Source organism: Ochotona princeps, chromosome 31 (assembly GCF_030435755.1).
Source record: "Ochotona princeps isolate mOchPri1 chromosome 31, mOchPri1.hap1, whole genome shotgun sequence".
Lineage (NCBI taxonomy): Eukaryota > Metazoa > Chordata > Mammalia > Lagomorpha > Ochotonidae > Ochotona > Ochotona princeps.
Window position 1 is genome coordinate 10,756,130 of NC_080862.1, and position 18,961 is coordinate 10,775,090.

Sequence of the window (18,961 nt, forward strand, 5' to 3'; positions counted from 1 at the left end):
ATGAACTCTTCTAATGTCGCATGTTCTTGATCTTCTAGAAGTTCTCATATCTCCTGTGGGTCTATTCAAGTGGTCTTAATACAATTTTTGGCAATTCATAGAACTAAGATGTGAAATGTTTGGTGTCAGCCGGAGGAGTAAGGAATGCAATTGTATGAGAAAGGGGTGAAGATCTTGACGTCATAAAAGTACAGTTGCTCTTAGCTGACTAATGAGCGTCACCATTGTAACTGATTTCATTTACTATCGAAAAGGGTTTCTACTTGGAAGTGTGATGCATCTTATTTTTCTTGGAGCACATCCAAAATAACATATTGTACAAATTTATCTTCTAACTATACTGATTGTTTCATTGTGCTAGCGCATTTTCTCGTGGTATGTAATTTGTTTTGGTGTTCACTTATCATAAATAATACAAATTAACAAAAGTATGCATAAAATAAACAAGTAACGTTTGTATCAACACATTTGAGGATAATACGAGATGCTTCTATTAATTTAAACATGAATAAAGATGACATTGTTAAATTTGCTGATTCTCCAGGATCTGTAAATATGAATGCATATATTTATAACTCAAAGGACTATTTTTTTCTTTCAGTTGACAAAATAGATAAACTGGGAAAGACTGTTAGAAAAAATATACTTCATTGCTGTTGACATTCTCATGTACTAGGGAGCATTTAAAATGGTTTTTGTTTGTTTGTTTTAGTGACAGAGGTAGAGAGGAGAGACCTAGAAACAAAGACATCTTCTATCCTGTGGTTCACTCCCCCAGGTGGCCCTAACAGTCAGGTCTGGGCCAGGCCAGCCTGGACCCTGGAACTTTATCCTGCCCTTCCAAATGGGTGGCGGGGGCTCAGGCGTTTGGACATCTGTGCTGCTTTCTCCAGCACATTAGCAAGGAGCTGAACAGGAAGTGGAACACCTTGAACTGGAAGGGACACTGACATGAAATGCCAGCATCTCCAACTTCAGTTTAAATGGCTGCATCCAAGCTCTGACGCTGCTAGGGAACATTTTAAAAATTAGCCAGGATCATTTTTAAGTTGATAAAATCAGATCATTTTTATTCCTCAAACTGTTCAGTTAAGGAAATTGTTGATCATCTCTGCTAACTCCACCTTTATCTATCTCTTTTCAGATTACTTTCCACTACTTCTCTGATTCTTAAAATTCAGAAGTGGTGAGAACTGTTTCTTCAGATAGAGTTCTGAGGGTTTCTTTTGGGAAAAGCGGTGGATTTAAAAGAGGAAGGGGTGGACATTGTGGGGCAGTGGTAAGCTCCTCCTTGGGACAGCTGCCCCTACCTCACAGTGCCTGGTGCCCACTCTTTTTCCATTCCAGCATTCTGCTAATCCTTCCGGCATGGCAGCTGATGAGGCTGAAGTGCCCGAGTCGCTGCCACCCAAGAAGGAGACCCGGATGAAGTTCCTGGCTCCTCACACACCTGGGTCCAGTCCCGGCCCATGGGCACACAAGAGAGTGGACTAGGTGTTGGAAGATAATCTCTCTTTTCATTCTGTCTTTCAAGTAAATAAATATTTAAATAAAATTAAGGGTGACATTGTATGTTTTTACAGAGTTCGTTTTATCATCTCTTTCTCTAAGGCCATTTATTTATGTTATAGATTTTTAAATTTATTTTTATTTGAAAGACAGACTTAACAGGATGAGAAGGAGAAACAGAGGGAGAGCTCTTCCATTGGTTCACAATGGCCAGAGCTGAGCCAATCTGAAGCTAGGAGCCAGGACCATCTTCTGCTTTCTCCTGTGGGTGCAGGGTCCCAAGAGGTGAGCCATCCTCCATTGCCTTCTCAGGCCATTAGCAAAGAGCAGGATCAGAAGTGGAGCAGGTGGGACACCAACTGGCGCCCATGGAAGCTGGTGCTTGCAAGCAGAGGATTAACATACTGCCCACCACTGCCCTGGCCTCCTGAGGGGCTTTTATAAAGACAGATGGCAAGTGTGGCAGGTTACAGATTTCACAAAGACAGGTGTGAATTGAACTTTTGAGGAAGGAAGTCAAATACCTCCCGCATACCGGTTTCCCCACCACTTTCAGAAAAGCTCACCTTAATTTCTGCTGCATTGAGATACTGGTAACTAACATAAAAAATAAATGTGTAGCAGATAATCATTTAAATCAGGGAACAGGTATTAATGTTTAATGTAAGTACAGTGTTAAAATTTAAACAGTTTGAATCACAATTCTTTTGGAGAAAGTAGTATTCAGTATCCCGCTTTTCGTTTATAATGATACATTAAATGACTGTAAAAGTAGGTCCTACCATTTCACTTCGGAGTAATAAGTATTTACAGATGACTTCACTTATTATTTTAATGAAGTAATTCATTTATTACAACTTTGATAATGTAAGTTTTACAGATATTGACAAAGCATTTCCTTTATTTTTTGAGTAATTTTACGTAATATTTATAGTGCTTTCATAGTACTCTGATGTCTTTGGGAACATGTAAAAGGCATTGCTTTGTGCGCTTGGGCTGCCGGCGGGCTAGGATGGCGCCATTCTCATTTTCCATCCTGTGCCTCGGCTTGCAAGCTCAGATACATCGGTCCTGTGAATACAGCGCCTTTTCTAGACATGGCTAGCTTTAATCTGCGGCATAAGGGAGCATTTCTTCTGCTTTGACTTTATCTGTACTAAGAAAATAGAGTTCTGCTGCAAAAGCAAGAAAAAGAAAAAACCTCAAATGGCAGAGACAAATCAAGAATACATCTTGTAAGGATCATGATATGTAATTGCTGGAAACACACACACACACACACACACACACACACACACACACACACAATATGTTTAGTTTTTCTTTTCTTCCCCATCATTTTTCACTTGTTTAATTCCTCCACTTCCATTAAAGCTTTGAAAGAGTGCCTTCTTAAACTACAGTGTCTCCAAATCCAGTTTTTGCTACTACTACGTTATTACTACGACCTCTTAAGCCCAATTTTTGTATATACTAAAAGTTATACTGCTCACAAAATCATTATGTGAGGTCATTCAGTGTTTTCACTGTTTAACTTGATCTTTCATTCACTGTGTCAGTTCTTTAATTTAGGAAATACTGTGAGGAACTATGCCCTGTTTTCTCGTCCTATTAGAGAGTTTGTATGCTATCAATAGACATATTTATATTTTACTGTCCTAGATGAGTTAGCCAGCATTTATCCAGATTGCTTTTCTTAAATTCTTCATATTTTGAGCTTGATTTCTATTTTAATCATAGACTTTCATGATTTTAAGTGTCCATAGATGAGTATGACCATGTATATTTATAGCTGTCGGTAAATTGACTATAAAGATGGAATTTACTCAGTTGCTAAGAACACAAGAAATATTTGTTTCTGAAATATTGTTTCTGAAATATTTGGTGATTTCAACAATTATTCAAGATTTATTGCTTGTATCATATTGGCTCATACCATACTGTGTTATCTGTAGTTTATATTTAAGCGTTGGTTCCTTAGAAAAATTCTTCATTATGGACTGGATGTTATTTTTATTTCACACACCAGGAAATTATTACTCAAGGAAGTAGTTGGTATCTCATACGTCCAGTCAGCCAATGTGAGCACACGGATTGAAGTTAGAATGCCCTTCGCTGCATTAACTGATTCTGCTGCCTCACCACATTGGCCACATCATTACTGAGCCCTGAATCACTACTTGGCAAATGAGTCCTGAGAGCAAAAACAGGTAGTTCTCATGGGATAAAATAAGTTATGAAAGACTCTGCAGAAGAACTAAATATTTAATCAGGTACAGAGGGAAATACTGGGTTTGTATGGCTTGATGAAGTAATTTATGTAAAAAGACAATGAGCAATGAGAAGGTAGCAAGAATGTGTCAATTTTTAATGGATGATATAAAGGAACAGAGAGGCTCTGTTTGAAAATATCCATCAAGGTTTAGATGTTACTAATGAGAGGATTTTGAATTCAGGTAGCAGTTACTTTGTTTTTCATATAAAATATAGTAAGGGGGTAGTTCATAATTTAAACAGATGAATCAGTATGGAAAAAGATCATTTCTTAAGTTCTAAAGATTTGTCTTCCACTATTAAATATGATATGTGTGGTTTTTTTTTTTTTTACTGATGTCTGTTAGGTTGGGGTGAAGATGTTTTATAAAATATATTTTTATAAAATAGGATTTATATGTGTTTTGTTTTTCAACTGCTGTTGTGTTTGTCAGATTGAGAAATTTTCTTCATTGTTTTGCTTACTGAAGGAATATGCAAAGAGAAGGAGTGGGTGAGAAAATGTGACGTTTTGTTTTCAGTTACAGATGGATGTTAAATTTTGTCCAGTGCTTCTCCAGTATTTGATAATGTGATAATATGGCCTTTCTTCTTTATTGTAAATGTTGTGGATTACATTTATGGATTTTCTTATGCTAAGCTAACGTTGCGTTCTTGGGCTAAACCCCACGTGTACTGTCCTGTAAATATGTTGTTTGGCTATATCTATTTGTATTTTGTTAATGATTCTTGTAATTCTGTTTATGAAAGTCATTAGTCTATAGTCTTCTTGTAGTACCTTTACTGGTTTTCGTCTCGGTTAGGTTAGCCTTGTTAAAGTGGTTGTGATGTATATTCACTTTTTCTCTACTTTTTAGTCCATGTGTTAATTGGAACTTTCCTCCTTCTTGAAAAATTTGCTAGATCTGTCTGGGTCTGCAGTTTCCCCTTGGGATTTGGTTGTTTTTTCGTACTCAGGAGGGTGGGTGTGCTTTTCTTTGCCAGTTTGGGTAATGTATATCCTTTACAGACTCTGTCCGTTGTATATGTCGTTGAATGAATTGGCTTATTCCAGTGTTTTTATTTACTGCTTTATGACTTTGTACATTGGTATTTCCCCTTCATTCCCAGAACTCCCAATCTGAACCTCCTTTTCCCTTTTGATAAGTGTACCTGCTGTTGATAACTTTATTTACTCATTCTGTTGTTTTTCCTGTTTCTGTTTTATGCAGTTTAGTTATTTTTGGTTACAGTCATTTTCCGTATTTTCCCAGTTACAGTGGAAACACATTATTGCTTTAGACTGTCTGCTTTAGAGTTTATACTTAAAGTCATTTGTATCTCCAATTGCATTCTGCAAAATTTGATCTATTTCCATTATTATTCAACTTAACCAATTTTCCAGTTACCTTGCGGTTGTTTTTTGTACCATGATTGTATTAAATGTGTTCATTTTATACATATTTTGAGGGTTTTCTAGATTTGTTTTATCTGTGACTTAATTTTCTTTTGGTCAAAGGACATGGTCTATGTTATTTCATCATATTAAATGTGTTGCCTGTTTTATTCTTAGGCTTTGAAGTTTCTACATTGGTGTACATTTGCATTGGAAAGCACGTCTGTTATTGCATGGATAATGATTTTTGTCAAATTGGTTAATTTCTATATCTTTACTCATTTTCTGTGTTTTTCCTCCATCAGTTACTGAGAGGAAAAGATTATAATCCTGACTTTGCATCTTTTATTCTGTACTATATCATTTTTTTCTTTTTACAAAATTTTAGCCATCATAAATTTTAGCCATCATAAATGAAATCTTGTCCGTTAAGTGTAATTATTACAATGATTGCATTTAATTCTGTCATTGTTTGAAGAGGCCTTATCTGTTCTTTCTTTTCCATTTTTTTATACCTCTCGTTGGATTTATTGAGTGTTTCCGAGTATTACCATCATTGGCTTTATTATCTTTTGTGCCATTTTGTTGTACATACAATTAGCTTATATATAGGCTCAGTACTATATACTATTTTAAATTATTCTCTTCAGAAAATCAAAGGTAACAAAACAAACAAAAATTCCTCTACAGTTTACCTACAAATTTCTGATTTCTAGTGTTCTTCATTTTTTGTATATATCTCAGTTCCCATTTGATATTTTATTTATTCACCTTGAAGAACCTTTGTATATCTTTCATAGTATATCTGTTTGAAAAGTATTGTCAGCTTTTCAGGAAAATGCATTTCTCTTGTATTTTTCAAGGATGTTTCACTGGTTATGGAAATCTTTGCCTATCATCTTGCCTTCTCACAAGCTTAAAGATGCGTTTCAATTTCTTGGCCATTAATTTTTTACTGGAAACTTTCCAATCACTCTAGTATTGGTTATCTTGTTTTCATTTTCTAATTGCTTTATAATTTTTTTCTCCTTACTATTTTTGGCACTTGATTATAAATTATTTTAGTGTAGTTTTTGCATCTACTCTTTGGTTTACATTGAAGTATTCATTGTCTGTGTTGTAGTTTTAATCAGATTTGGGAAATATTCCACTACTCTCTTCAAGTGCATTTTCTGTTTCCCCTCTGGCTGGGGCTTAGCACAGCACAGGCTAAGACTGAAGCATTCATTCATTGCTACAATATATCTGCATATATCTACATATAGCATATATCTACGTATCTACATATAGCAAATTCTAAAACTCATTTAAATATGTGAGTTTAAGGGTGTATCAAAGTTGTTACTTTTCTCTAATGACTGCAAAGCATCACAAGCTATTATATATTTCGGGATGTTATGTTATATGTTATAGGGGCAACATTTGGAAGGAAACAAACAGTTCTTGGTAATCAGATTTTGGGAACATTGGTATTTTGAAGACTATCACACATTTTGTGATAAGGCAAATAAATCTTGTTGAATCTCCAAGAACCATTTGTTTTTTTATGGTTCAGAGTAAAGACAGTCAAATATTGTGTCCGATAATATTCAACACATGTATAAATTGTAAAATTAGTATGGATTTATGATGTGTATTTTACTCCTTTAAAATTATTTGAATTTTGTAACTAAGGACCGAGAGTTATGAACTGCCTCATGTTAGTGGTCACACTTATGGCCCAGATTTGTAGTTTTTAAATTCATTTTCCTTGTAAGAGTCAAGGGTCTTTAAAACATGATGAGTACCTCCAGATCTGGGACAGAAAATATAAGCCATAAACCTGGAACATCTTAGAAACATGTGATGTTAAGAAAGGTGCTGTAGTCATGTCACAGACACTCATATGAAGAACCTGTCATTGGTTAAATATGAGACAATTTTAGTTAAACAAATAAGATTGCTAGAATTGAAGACATCAAATAGGTTGAGAATAATAAGGAAAAAATTTAAAAAGCACATTAGTTACCACTGGGAGATAGGAGGTAAAGTTATTTTTTTCAGTGTTTGATTAATAAAATATTATCAAATATTTTCTTTTAAGAACATTTCAAAATAAGAAAATGAGGGAAATTTTTTACCAATGGATAAAGTAACAGACTACTCTAAATTTATACAGCTTTATTCATTTTTTCTTAAGGATAATATCTTTAGAAGATGATTATTAGTGGCTACTAATATCCTCAGGTAAAAGATGGATAAAGGAACCCTAAACTAGAAGTTTTCAGTTGACAACACCTGAACCCAATGGTCAAACTTAATATTCCAGAAGAGTCAGTGAGCTGTTAAATGCCAACTAGTGTGATATAGTAGGGAATATACAACCTTTCAAAAACTGAACTTATTCAGGGACCTAGATTTAATTACTAGTTTATTTGACGTGAAGAAGACAGAGAAAAACATTAAATAACACCTCAGGGGTGATCTTTGCTAAGGCTAGAGTGACAGAAATTCTGAGAGATAAATGACCCAGTTTCTTCATTAATAAGCAGAAAATAAAAAGAATGAGAAGAAATGTTAGAGATTAAGAGAGGAAAAAAAAAATACCAGCCAAATGCACTGCGTATACCTTGTGTGGATCCTAGTTTGAACAATCCAATACTACAAATTCGTAATCAAAGAAATTTGAACAATGACTACTTTTCTGTATGAAAGAACATTTAATGGTTTATTTGGGATATTAGCTTTATGTTCATATTAAAAACAGTTGTGAGTCTTGGAAACACAAGTTACACTCCTTGTGAGTGAAATAATGTGGGTGTTCCAAGGGATGGCTCGACCATCTGTGCTACAGTGCCTGGAAAACCTTTGAGATGCTCTGACGCCATGGATTCTTCCTGTAATACTTGCTTCCCATTGAAGTCCTGATGTTTGTTTTTCAGGTACAGCAGGTCCAGACTGTGCAACAGGTGCAGCACGTTTACCCAGCTCAGGTGCAGTATGTGGAAGGAAGTGACACCGTCTACACCAATGGAGCAATGTAAGTCTTGAACTCCATGCAGATACACCATGTGACTTATGACACCTCGTGCAGTTCCCAGCTTGTTTCCTTCCTTTCAGCCAGAATAGTTACTGGAATTAGGCTCATGCTTAATGCCTTGGGTGTGCTTGAGACTATATGCTCATTTTCCTCTCAATCAACTGTAACAGAGAATTAAATTATTAAAATTGTTAGGCCCTTTCGATAGTTTTCCCACAGTCCAGAAAAAAACATCTTAGTGATGTCTGTATTTTAGTGCTACTTAGTAAATATGTGCTTTTTATGGAAAGTGATGTTAAGAGTATTTATGTTTATCAACTCATATAAAATCAGTAATTAGAAATTTGGTAATTTTTTTGCATAGATTAAAGAAATCTACCTGCATATAATTGCCTGATTCTGAGTAAGTTTTATTTCTGCTTTAGTATTTGTCCCACCCAGCGATTTGCTTTGCATCAATAGTAATATAAATTTTTAAGCTCACTGGAATTTTCAGGTAGTTTGGAATAAGATTCAAGATCTTATCAAGAAGTAAGGGGAGGAGGAATCTTTTCCAGTCATTAGGATTATTTTTCATTTGGGTTTTTTTTGCAGCCTGTTGGTTTTCTGGATTAACCCAACATGGTCTGCCCCTTGTAGCCTCTTCCCTGCAGTGCTGGTGTATCCTAGGCTGATAACCTCTGCTTGTTTGTATTCTTAAGATATCTCTTCTTTCCTCCAATGATTTCGTGGATTTCCATCATCCCAAACTAGGAGGACAAGAATTTTCTTCTGCTCCCCTGCCCGCCCAACCCCCCTGCTGTCACAGCTCTAACATCAGAAGAATGTGCAACACATAGAGTTTGTTATCCATTAATATTTTTAAGAGGAAATTTAGAATCTTGGATTTACTCTGTATTAGTTTTATGATTGCGCTCAGTATACTCAAATATTCTGAGTATGACAGTGGGAGATAATCTCGATGATTGAACTGTTGTGAAGACTGAGAAACTACATGTGATAACAGGACCACACACACAATAGATGGCACAAAGCTTCTCATTGAACCCAGCTCCTCTCTACTTCGTTAACTAGTGTGGGTCACTGAATCTGTCCACGTCACCGCTGCCTGAGACCCACCTCTGTTACTTGTAGCATCCAGCCGTGTCTGTTAGCATTCTTTCCAATGCCCCCTTTGCGGTTTCATGTCACCTTTGTGTGTGTCCCCCCCCCGCCCGATCGGCCCCTTGGACTGCTCTCTTTTTGCTGTGCCGCAAAAGCATTCTCTGGTTTGTGTTCCCCCTGCCCCCAGCCTCCCACATCCAAACAGGTGTGCCTGTCCTGGACTGAGGCACAGTTCCCTGCTTTGTGAGGTAGACCCCACTCTGTTTCTCCACTTGCCCTTCCCCTGTCAAAGACAGCACAGCATCTCACCTCTTCCTGCTAGCCGTGCTTAGGATGCCTGTTTGGTATTTCCTGTACTGAGGCGGATTTTCCCTGATTGGGAACTTGGCATTTTGTTTCATTTGCCTTTAGTAGACTATACACAATTAATAAATAAGTCAATAATTTTTTTTTTACTCTGGTGAGTTGATAACCCTTCACACATTCTAGACACATGATGAATTTATATATATATATAACTAGTTCATTGTGCATTGTGTGGTACAGGGCCCTCCTGGATTCCTAATTTGAAATCTCCTTTATAAACCCAAACTTCCGCTGACATTTATAACAAGTAAAAGAAAGTGACTGCCATTTGAACTTGTAGCCTATCCTGGATATTGTGTGAGGTGACACCAGGTTGTCATTTGCTTCTTCCCTGTGACACCAGGTGCAGGTCACCCCCAGGGGCATCTGAGAACAGGGTTTTGTTTCTGTCCTATATAGACTACAGGCAGAGGAAAGTGGGAGGGGAAGGAGTGGATGCAGGGGTGTTCAGCGAGTGAGCTGTGCTGTGCCACAGTCATTCCTAGTCTTGCACTTGTCCACATTGGACTCTGCTACGTTTGAGTGTGTGATTTTGCGCTCTACTGTTTTACCTGTAAAAAGGAGGTACTTAGCTTTATCAAAAGCGCTTTTTGTATACCTGAGGGATAGTTAGCATCAAAGTTTAATTGTGGCTATAAAAATTATGTGTTTTCATCATTATTTGCATCTTTCTTTTCTATTTCTGATTCTCAGTGTTTGATTTTAAGCCATCCCGCCACTGACTTCAAGGTCTTTCACTTAATAGAGAAATGTGAATTGAATGAATTCATTCGCTCACAGAACCTCATAAAGTTAACAGCTCAAGTTGGGTCTTCAGCAGGACCCATCGAGTGCAGAACTGATTCAAAGTAAATGTTTTCTGTGGCCACTGTCGGCTGGCCAGGTGGTAGCTAATGATCTGGAGGCCAGGAGGTCGTTGGCTTCAAGCCCACTTAGTTTTGACCTTGTGTGTCAGGCCAGATTGTAGTGTTCAGCTCCAGCCAGACATGCCATAAATGTTCACCCTTGGTCTTGAGGGAAACTTTTCATTACTATGAAGTGTAATTTTTTTGTGTGTGGGAGGAAAAAGATTCTATAGAACCATTTTAAAATATTTAATAAGGAAATCTCACTATGTTGCCATGAATTACATGTAATATTTTGGTTGCTCAAGATTCCTGGTAGTTTTCCTAATTAGGATGAAAAATTGTTTCATTTCATCTTGAGCTATTTCAACCTTTCTATAATTTTGTAGTGTTGACAGATAAGTGCATATAATTTCTGTATACCCTACACTCCTTCTGTTTCTGTGATATATTTCCTTGTGTGTCAGGAAAGACTCTTGGGCATTTTTTATTCTCCTGCAATGAATTAACAGCTAGTTAGTGGTTGATCCCTGACTTTGGTCATAAGTCAGAGCCCCACTTCTGTGTTAGATAATAAATGCTTTTTGCTAATGATACTCCAGGAAGGTAGAGTCTCTGATCTGTATTGTGGTCTTCGAACCACTAAATGCATGGCCCCCCGACCTGTGTGTGCTTACAGGAGCACCAGGTCATTGCTGTTTATGGCACCAGCATCCACATGGCGGCCGTGCATGGCATCTCACTCAAGGCGTGATGACAGCCCTCACGGATGTGTCATCACTTAGGAAAAGGGGTCTTCATCATAGTCTGATGGCAGTAAAGCGTTTACCTGGTCCTCGCTGTGATCAGAACAGTTGCTGCCGGCGCAGCAGGTGCGCAGTGTGAGTCAGTAAGCCTGTGCAGTGGAGTGATGGAGACTTCATGGTGCTGAGAGCTGGAGCATGGCTTTGCTCATGGAGAAGACACCTTAGCACATTTTTGTTTCTCCTTGTTTTATGATGGCTTCTTTAGGAACTGTTCTATTCATGTGTTTCTTTGCATTTGTTGTTCCAAGAATGTTTTCCCAAGGATTGAATCACAACCATCTCTTTTGTAACAAATTGTATATTCTCTTATCATTTAGAATATGGTTATTATCTAAGCTGGAAAACATTCTATACCTGGTAGTCAGAGACCATTTTATTTAAAATTTCTTGTTGTAGTTAACAAACTGATTTTTTAAAAAACAAATATTTTTTCTTGCCCCTACTTTTTTTTCTTTTAGTTACATCTACATAGTGCTACTTATCAAAATAAAAACAAGACATGATGTTACATTAAGGCATAATTTGAACATCTTTATTTAATTTTTCTTTTCTAAATCACTCTTTGGCACCTGTCCACTCTTCAGAGAAGATTCTTGTCTTCACGTGCAGAGTTGTTCCTTGAAGGGTTCCTGGTGTCACACCTCTGACAACCTTCTCTCAGTCTTGTGTTTAAATTACAGGCTTCTCATCAAATACAAAACAGAATTTCCTAACCAGTGTTTCACGAAGTGTTAGTCTGAATGAGAGGGCTCTGGAATGAAATAAGAGGGGAACCTGGCTTGACGGCCACCCTCTTTTAGGGCTCTCGATTCCCAGTAGCATTTTGAAGGTACTGAGAAGTCCCATAATACAGAGAGATGCAATATTTTAAAAAGTGAGCCAAGGAACTCTTTTATGTGAATAATAGGTAATAAAATAACATAATACAGTTTGGGTATTGCACAACATTTTGTAGGCACTGAGTAATTATAATTGAATATATATAAATAAAAGTCAGAAGCGTAGGGACATGTCTCACATTTATTGTGATCTCTTAAACATCATGTCCTTAAATGATTTCCTTTTTTTTTAAGATTTATTTATTTTATTACAGTCAGATATACAGAGAGGAGGAGAGACAGGAAGATCTTCCATCCAATGAATCACTCCCCAAGTGAGCCGCAACGGGCCGGTGCAGCACCGATCCGATGCAGGGAACCAAGAACCTCTTCCGGGTCTTCCACACGGGTGCAGTGTCCCAATGCATTGGGCCATCCTCAACTGCTTTCCCAGGCCACAAGCAGGAAGCTGGATGGGAAGTGGAGCTGCCAGGATTAGAACCGGCGCCCATATGGGATCCCGGGGCGTTCAAGGCGAGGACTTTAGCTGCTAGGCCACGCCGCCGGGTCCCCCTTAAATGATTTTCTAACATCACCTAATTATTTTTTGCTTACCCTTTTATTGATTAATTAAGACGCTTAAGAGGGATATGGACTGTTCATGCCGCAGTTGGCAGGGGGTTAGAGTGGAGAATTCCCCTTTCTCCAAGAGTAAAGGAAATGTAACTTCTCAGAATGTAAAAAGTGGGAAATTTGTGGAGATTATTCACTCTAGTCCTTCTGTTTTATCTCTGTCTCCAAAGGGAACAGTAATTTGCCTAGCTAGTTAGATTCTACGGTTCTTGTTTTCTGACTCTCAAAACATAGTCCTTTCCGTGTTTTGCTAATATTGCCCTTTAGATCCTGAATTATTTTTGTGATTAAAGGAAAAAAAAGCTAAACAAATTTTTTTTCATAACTGTTACATACAATGCTTTTTAATTTTAGTGTATTTCATTATTGGTAGTATCTAAACTTAAAACTTTTAACAGCTATTTTTATCAATTTCTTCAAAAGTCTCTTGAAATCCCATTTTATACATTATAATTATTTCTTTTCATTTTTATTGGAAAATCAGATGTACAGAGAGGAGGAGAGACAGAAAGGAAGATGTTCCATCTGATGATTCACTCCCCAAGCAGCCGCAACAGCTGGAGTTGAGCTGATCTGAACCCAGGAGCTAGGAGCTCTTCTGTGTCTCCCACTCCGATGCAGGGTCCCAAGGCTTTGGGCCGTCCTCAGCTGCTTTCCCAGGCCACAACCAGGGAGCTGGATGGGAAGTGTGGCCGCCATGTTTAGAACCAGCACTCATGTAGGATCCTGGTGCGTGCAAGGTGAGGACTTTAGCCACTAGGCTACTGTACTGTGCCCTATACTTTATAATTATATTTATTATGTGAGAATAAAAATTCTTTAGGTATTCTTAAATATGTAGAGAAGTTCATCTTTAATAACTTTTGATATCAGGTCTTTGCTAAATAATTTTCAAGAGAATCATTATGTGACTACCCAATCTATGTATCTTCCCTTCTCTATTTTCTTTTTAAAGAAGGGATAAAATGAAAGAATCTACACATACCTTTTTTTAGAACAAGGTTGTTGTGTTCTCTTAAATGAGCCTTTGAAACACATATGCAAATATCATATCCCCATCTGAATAATTATGAAATTCCAGGCAAATAAGTATGTATTTGCACCTACATTTCCTTAGTTTAAATTGGGGATTAGTAGTTCAAACCATTACTTAATAACCAGTTCAGGGTCAGGAAGAGAGGGAATAATGAGTGGGATGTAGAATAATTTATACTGTCTGGAAAGTATTCATTTTTAGTATAATTGCTCTTATAAAGCTGTCAGTGCAAAGCTTGATAGCATTTCTGCTGAAACAAATATTTAAAAGCCAGAGAAAAATCGTTGTTGAGGTTACAGATTTTAAATGTTTGATAATCATGGATTGTGCCTCCAGAAGACTTTGAAATACCCAGCAAAATCTAAGGCTGTTTCCTGAAGATTGAGCCTTATAGTGACCAGAAGGTTCTAAGAAGGACAACAGGCACCGGTTTGAGGATGAATCCTAGCAAAAGTCACAGGGGACAGACCCGCCTCTCAGGGAGAGCACCCTTGATTGGCTCAGCGACGCACGTAGCCTGTAGTCCGTTTTCCTCCATTTTAAGAAATCTTGGTTGACAAAAATCTACCTCCAACAAGTGCTGTCTATTCTCCGTATTAAAGCCTCTTAGGATTGCTTTAATGTTCTTCAGCCACTTCTAAGCCGGCTTTCCACTCCACATTGCAGTAAGATTGTTCTTACCGAGGTCGGTGGTGGCCTTCAATTGTAAATCTTTGCCCATGTTTCTTTTCCTCTCCTTTTTAATCCTGTGATACACTTTTGTAGATAAAAGGATCGCCCCTCCTTCCTCTTCTTCCTGCCATATTCCCCACCACCATTTTCTGTCCTATTATTGCAGTGGAATAGTCTTTTAGTAACAGTTACAAGTTACCTATTTAAGTTCCAAGTGATTTAAGTGTATCATGGAATTGTAGGTATAACAGAGGTAGAAAATCAGTATCCTATTGTCAAGGTATATGTAACAGTTTCATTGGGAGTCCTCCTTTATTTGAGAGTAGAGATGCGTCCTGCAGCGTGTCATCCCTTCCCAGCACGTTCGTCTCCATGATGTAGTTCATCTGTGAGTGCTTAAGTGTGTACTTGTTCACCTAGGCATCAGTTTGTTTTGTATTATGCATGGAAGTTCTAGATTAAATTTACTTTGTCTCTAACAGTCAACCACACTATCACTCTTTTTCTCCTTGTTGATTTTAAGTCCTGCTTTCTTCCTTTTATTCGTTGCTCCTTAGTTTTAGGATTGGTCGAAAAGGGCTCTGTGGCTTGAGGTCCTCCGCGTGTGTGTTTCACTACTGTTTTCCAATGGAAACCACGTTTCTCTCACCCTACTTGTGACTCTCCACCCCCCTGCAGATTCTCTGTGACTTGTCTCCTATTTGTCTTTCTCACACTTTAACATAAGCTGCACGTGAGCAGCGGTTTTGTTATCTGCACACCGTTCTCTAACGTCTGGCACATGATAGGCACGCAATCTGTATTTGTTAAATGAATTAATAGCATAACATTCATTGACAGGATCTTCATGAGCGCTGTAGGACCACATTCATTTCTCTGATTCCTGAAGTCCTGCAGTGGGACCCCTGTGTGGACTTACTGTGCATATCTTTTGGGGATGCTTCAAAAACAATTATAACAGTAGAAATGTTGGTAATGTTGCCGTGGAAAGCCACTCCAAACTACTTTAATCAACTCAAGTAGTAAGAGATTTAGCAGTTGTGAAGTAGAACTGTTTCTGTTTCATTCCTACAAGTTTGGGATTCACATTTTAGTATCCTGTAGTACAGTGGTTCTCCAAATGTTTTCACCATCCCAGCAGCACTGGAAACTTGTAAGAAATGCTAGCTTTTGGTCCCCAGTCAGTTTCTACAGCATGAGGAATTTGGAAGCTTTTTAGTAAGTATTCCAGGTGATTCTTGTGGACACTGTATAGAAATAATTTAAATACAAACTGAATATGCAGATATCCTTAAATAATGCTTATAGGGGATGATACAAACTTAAAGTTGTGAATCCAGTACTCTTTACATTAACAACCTATGTGATAATGGAAATACCACACATGGAAAGAAAGTACTGAATACAGGAATGGTTACTGACTTTATGCATTCACTTTTGTATAACTTCTCCAGTAGGCATGGCAACAGCTTCATAAGCACTTTGATGTTTTTACTTATTGCTGTAAAAGTTAAAGTTAGCAGAAATGAGGCTGTTGTGGATCAAATGTAGACACATGTTTTGTAAGTGATATGCAGTAGTGCATATTGCTGTTATTTTTTATATGTCTTGCAAATTTTGTGTCTTTATCTTAAGGGAACAAATTCCATGTTTTATATATACAGTGTTAAGAACACAGTCACTTTGCCTCCTGCCCTTTCTCCTTCCTCCTTCCTTTGCTACACTTTTTAAATTTTTTGCAGTGACATACTTTCAGTTTCTTCATATCACAACCCTAGTCCTTTACTAAATAAAGAAGTCAACAAATAGTACTATTTTCCTTTACCATCTTGCACAAAATGGGCAAATCAGTTGTCTGTATATCTTCCAGCTACAGTCTGAATTGGAACATTGACGACAGGGTCTATTTCAAATTTCATGTGAATAGTGGGCTCTGCCCAGCCAGAGATGGTGTACCACACAAGTGCAATATGTTGAAGATTCCAGACAATGTGGTACCCTCTGTGTAGGACTTTGATGACACACATACCAACTTCCTGATAGCAAGCTGTTGAAGGCAACTGTTCTTGGTTTCAAACCATCTGTGTGATTTAAGACAAAGCACAAATTAACTGAAAGATATTTACGACTCAGAGTTTCTGGGATGTCTGGAGAAAGTCAGCGCTAAGTGGTACTAGGCAGCAGCAGGTCAGACGCCCATCAGAAGCCTGTGCCTCTGAGCCATCCCAGGCAGTGTCCAGCATTGCTAGACTTGCCATCTCATCTTGACTCATGTTCCCTTTGGTGCGGCAAATTGGGCTTTGCTCCCACAACATGCCACATTTCTCGTTGCTTTGTGCCACAGGCAGATGATTGTGGCACGTGCGGGTAATTATTTGGGCCCTGAACTGACTCCCTGAGGCCTGTGGACAGGAAGAGAATGGAAAAGCCAAAACCTGGCCTTTATGGCTGTTAAAATGGAAGTGTGATTTGCTTCCTGTCAACATTCACTTGTTGAACAATTAGACAAAGGAAGGGAATTCAGTTAAAGTGTAATAGAAATCCTCACAGGTGTTGCAACTCTATTGACCTAATGACTTCTTACAAATGGGTTTGTTCAGTTGAAAGAGTAAGAGAGGGGTGGACAGATAGAGTAGCAGAGATAGAGAGCTAGAGTAACAAATAGAAATAGAATCTTCAGCTCTCTGGTTCACCCCCTTCCCCTAATATCGTGAAGTTCTCTCTCCTGGCTCTTGGGCCAAGCCAAGCCAGGAACTGGGGACTCCACCTGGTCTCCCACACAGATTGTACATCCTTTCCTGTCTTCCCAGCACATTAACAGGAAGCTGGATTGCAAGCAGAACATCTGGGATTTGAACTTGCACCAGTGCGGAATTTCTGCATGGAATTTCTGCATGTAAGCAGATTTCTGCATGTAAGCAGCAGCTTAACATGCCATGATACAATGTCAGTCTCTGGAGCATAATAAAAATGGAAAAGAATCTTAGAACAGAATATGGAAATTGATATAGATACTCCTAGCTATCTATCTTAGAATTCAAGATTGTTTAATAATTCCCTTGAATTAAACAATTTTAAATCCTGTGTGAGTAGTAACTATGTCAATCAGTTTTGTTTAATAGCAAACAATATAATGAATTCATACCATAAATTCACATCTTACTATGATCCCTGAAACACATTTAGAAGTTGTTTGAGTTGGTTAATCACCAGTTGTCTGACTGTGTCTGAAGCCCTTGGTTGGTCAACAGGTAGAGGATAGGTACCTTTTCATCTGGAGTATTTTACTTATTTGATATTTAAGGCTAATATTAAATGGAAAATAGTACAGGCTGACACTGGGCATAAGTGATTTTGTTAAAAATAGGCAATGAGAAGCAAAGTATATTTAACTTTATTCTCTTTGCTATTGGAATACTGGCTGAAATAAATTCTTCCCTGTCATTGGTATACATATTCTTTAGCAAGGACTTTAAGTTTATTGGAAATTTTCTGACAAACAAGTGAAATTGTACAGCAAGAAATAAAAGTGTGCTATAAGTCTCCGAAAACCATAGAGTACTTTTTTCTCTAGTTCCTTAGAAATATAGACAAAGGTATAGGACGAGTTTTCACCTTGTTACAACAACTGTTTCTTTTCCTCAAATGCTTCCTCAAAACTAATGTCATCTTTTTGAAAATATTTTCAAAGAAATTCTCATTTGCCATTTCCCCTTTAAATTCAACTTATTTGGAAGTTGGTATGCTTTTCTGTTTGTAAAAATTAACACAGGGAGACTGACACCATGGTATAGCACACTAGTCCTCCACCTGCAGTGCCAGTATCCCATGTGGGCTCCATTTCAGTTTATGTCCTGGCTGCTCCACTTCTTTCCGGTCCCTGCTAATGTCCTGGCAAGGCAGTGGAGGCTGGCTCAAGTCCTTGGTGCTCTGCACCCACATGGCAGGCCCAGAAGAAGCTCCTGACTTCAGACCAACTAAATTGGTTACTGCAGCCATTTGGGGAGTGAACCAGCAGCTGGGAGACCTCTCTCTGCTTCTCCTTTCTCTGTAACTCTGCTTTTCAAATAAAAAAATGAAATAAATCTTTTTTAAAAAGTAGTAAAAACACTGGACTAGGGGATATTCAAAATTAATTTCCGCCTTCCTTCATCACTTTACCATCGGTAACGTCCTCAGAACCGCTGCCCCTCCCTCTCCAAAGTGACTTTGTCTGTTCATCAAGAGGAATAAAAATTTCTAAGCCTTGTACTTCACTTCATGTAGATTAAGTACAAAAATATGTCCCCTAGCTCTTAGGGGACATTTCCCTAGTTCCACAATGTCCCCGGAACTCTCAGACTTGTTAGATTTAGTTGAGTGTTTCCTCAGTCTAGCTGCTATAAGGGTCTCCGCTCACCATAGGTGACGGCCGGGTTCTAGGCTTCTGAACAGGAGCCACCCAGAGGTCGGACCCTGTGGGCAGCTTCCTTCTCCTGCATTATCCCATCACCTGTCTAGCCTC

General features: G+C 38.1%; 1 protein-coding gene across 6 annotated transcripts in view; it reads left to right on the plus strand.

Annotated features, from left to right (window-relative positions):
• The window catches only part of RFX3 (regulatory factor X3), a 238,008-nt gene that overhangs the window by 124,157 nt on the left and 94,890 nt on the right, over positions 1 to 18,961 (plus strand). For all 6 annotated transcript variants that reach the window (XR_009244434.1, XM_058657283.1, XM_058657287.1 and 3 more), the window contains one exon: positions 8,080 to 8,177. Coding sequence is in view for 5 of the 6 variants with exons in the window: in XM_058657283.1 (XP_058513266.1) it covers positions 8,080 to 8,177 (98 nt within the window). In the remaining variant the exon portion in view is untranslated. The remainder of the gene's footprint in view (positions 1 to 8,079; positions 8,178 to 18,961) is intronic.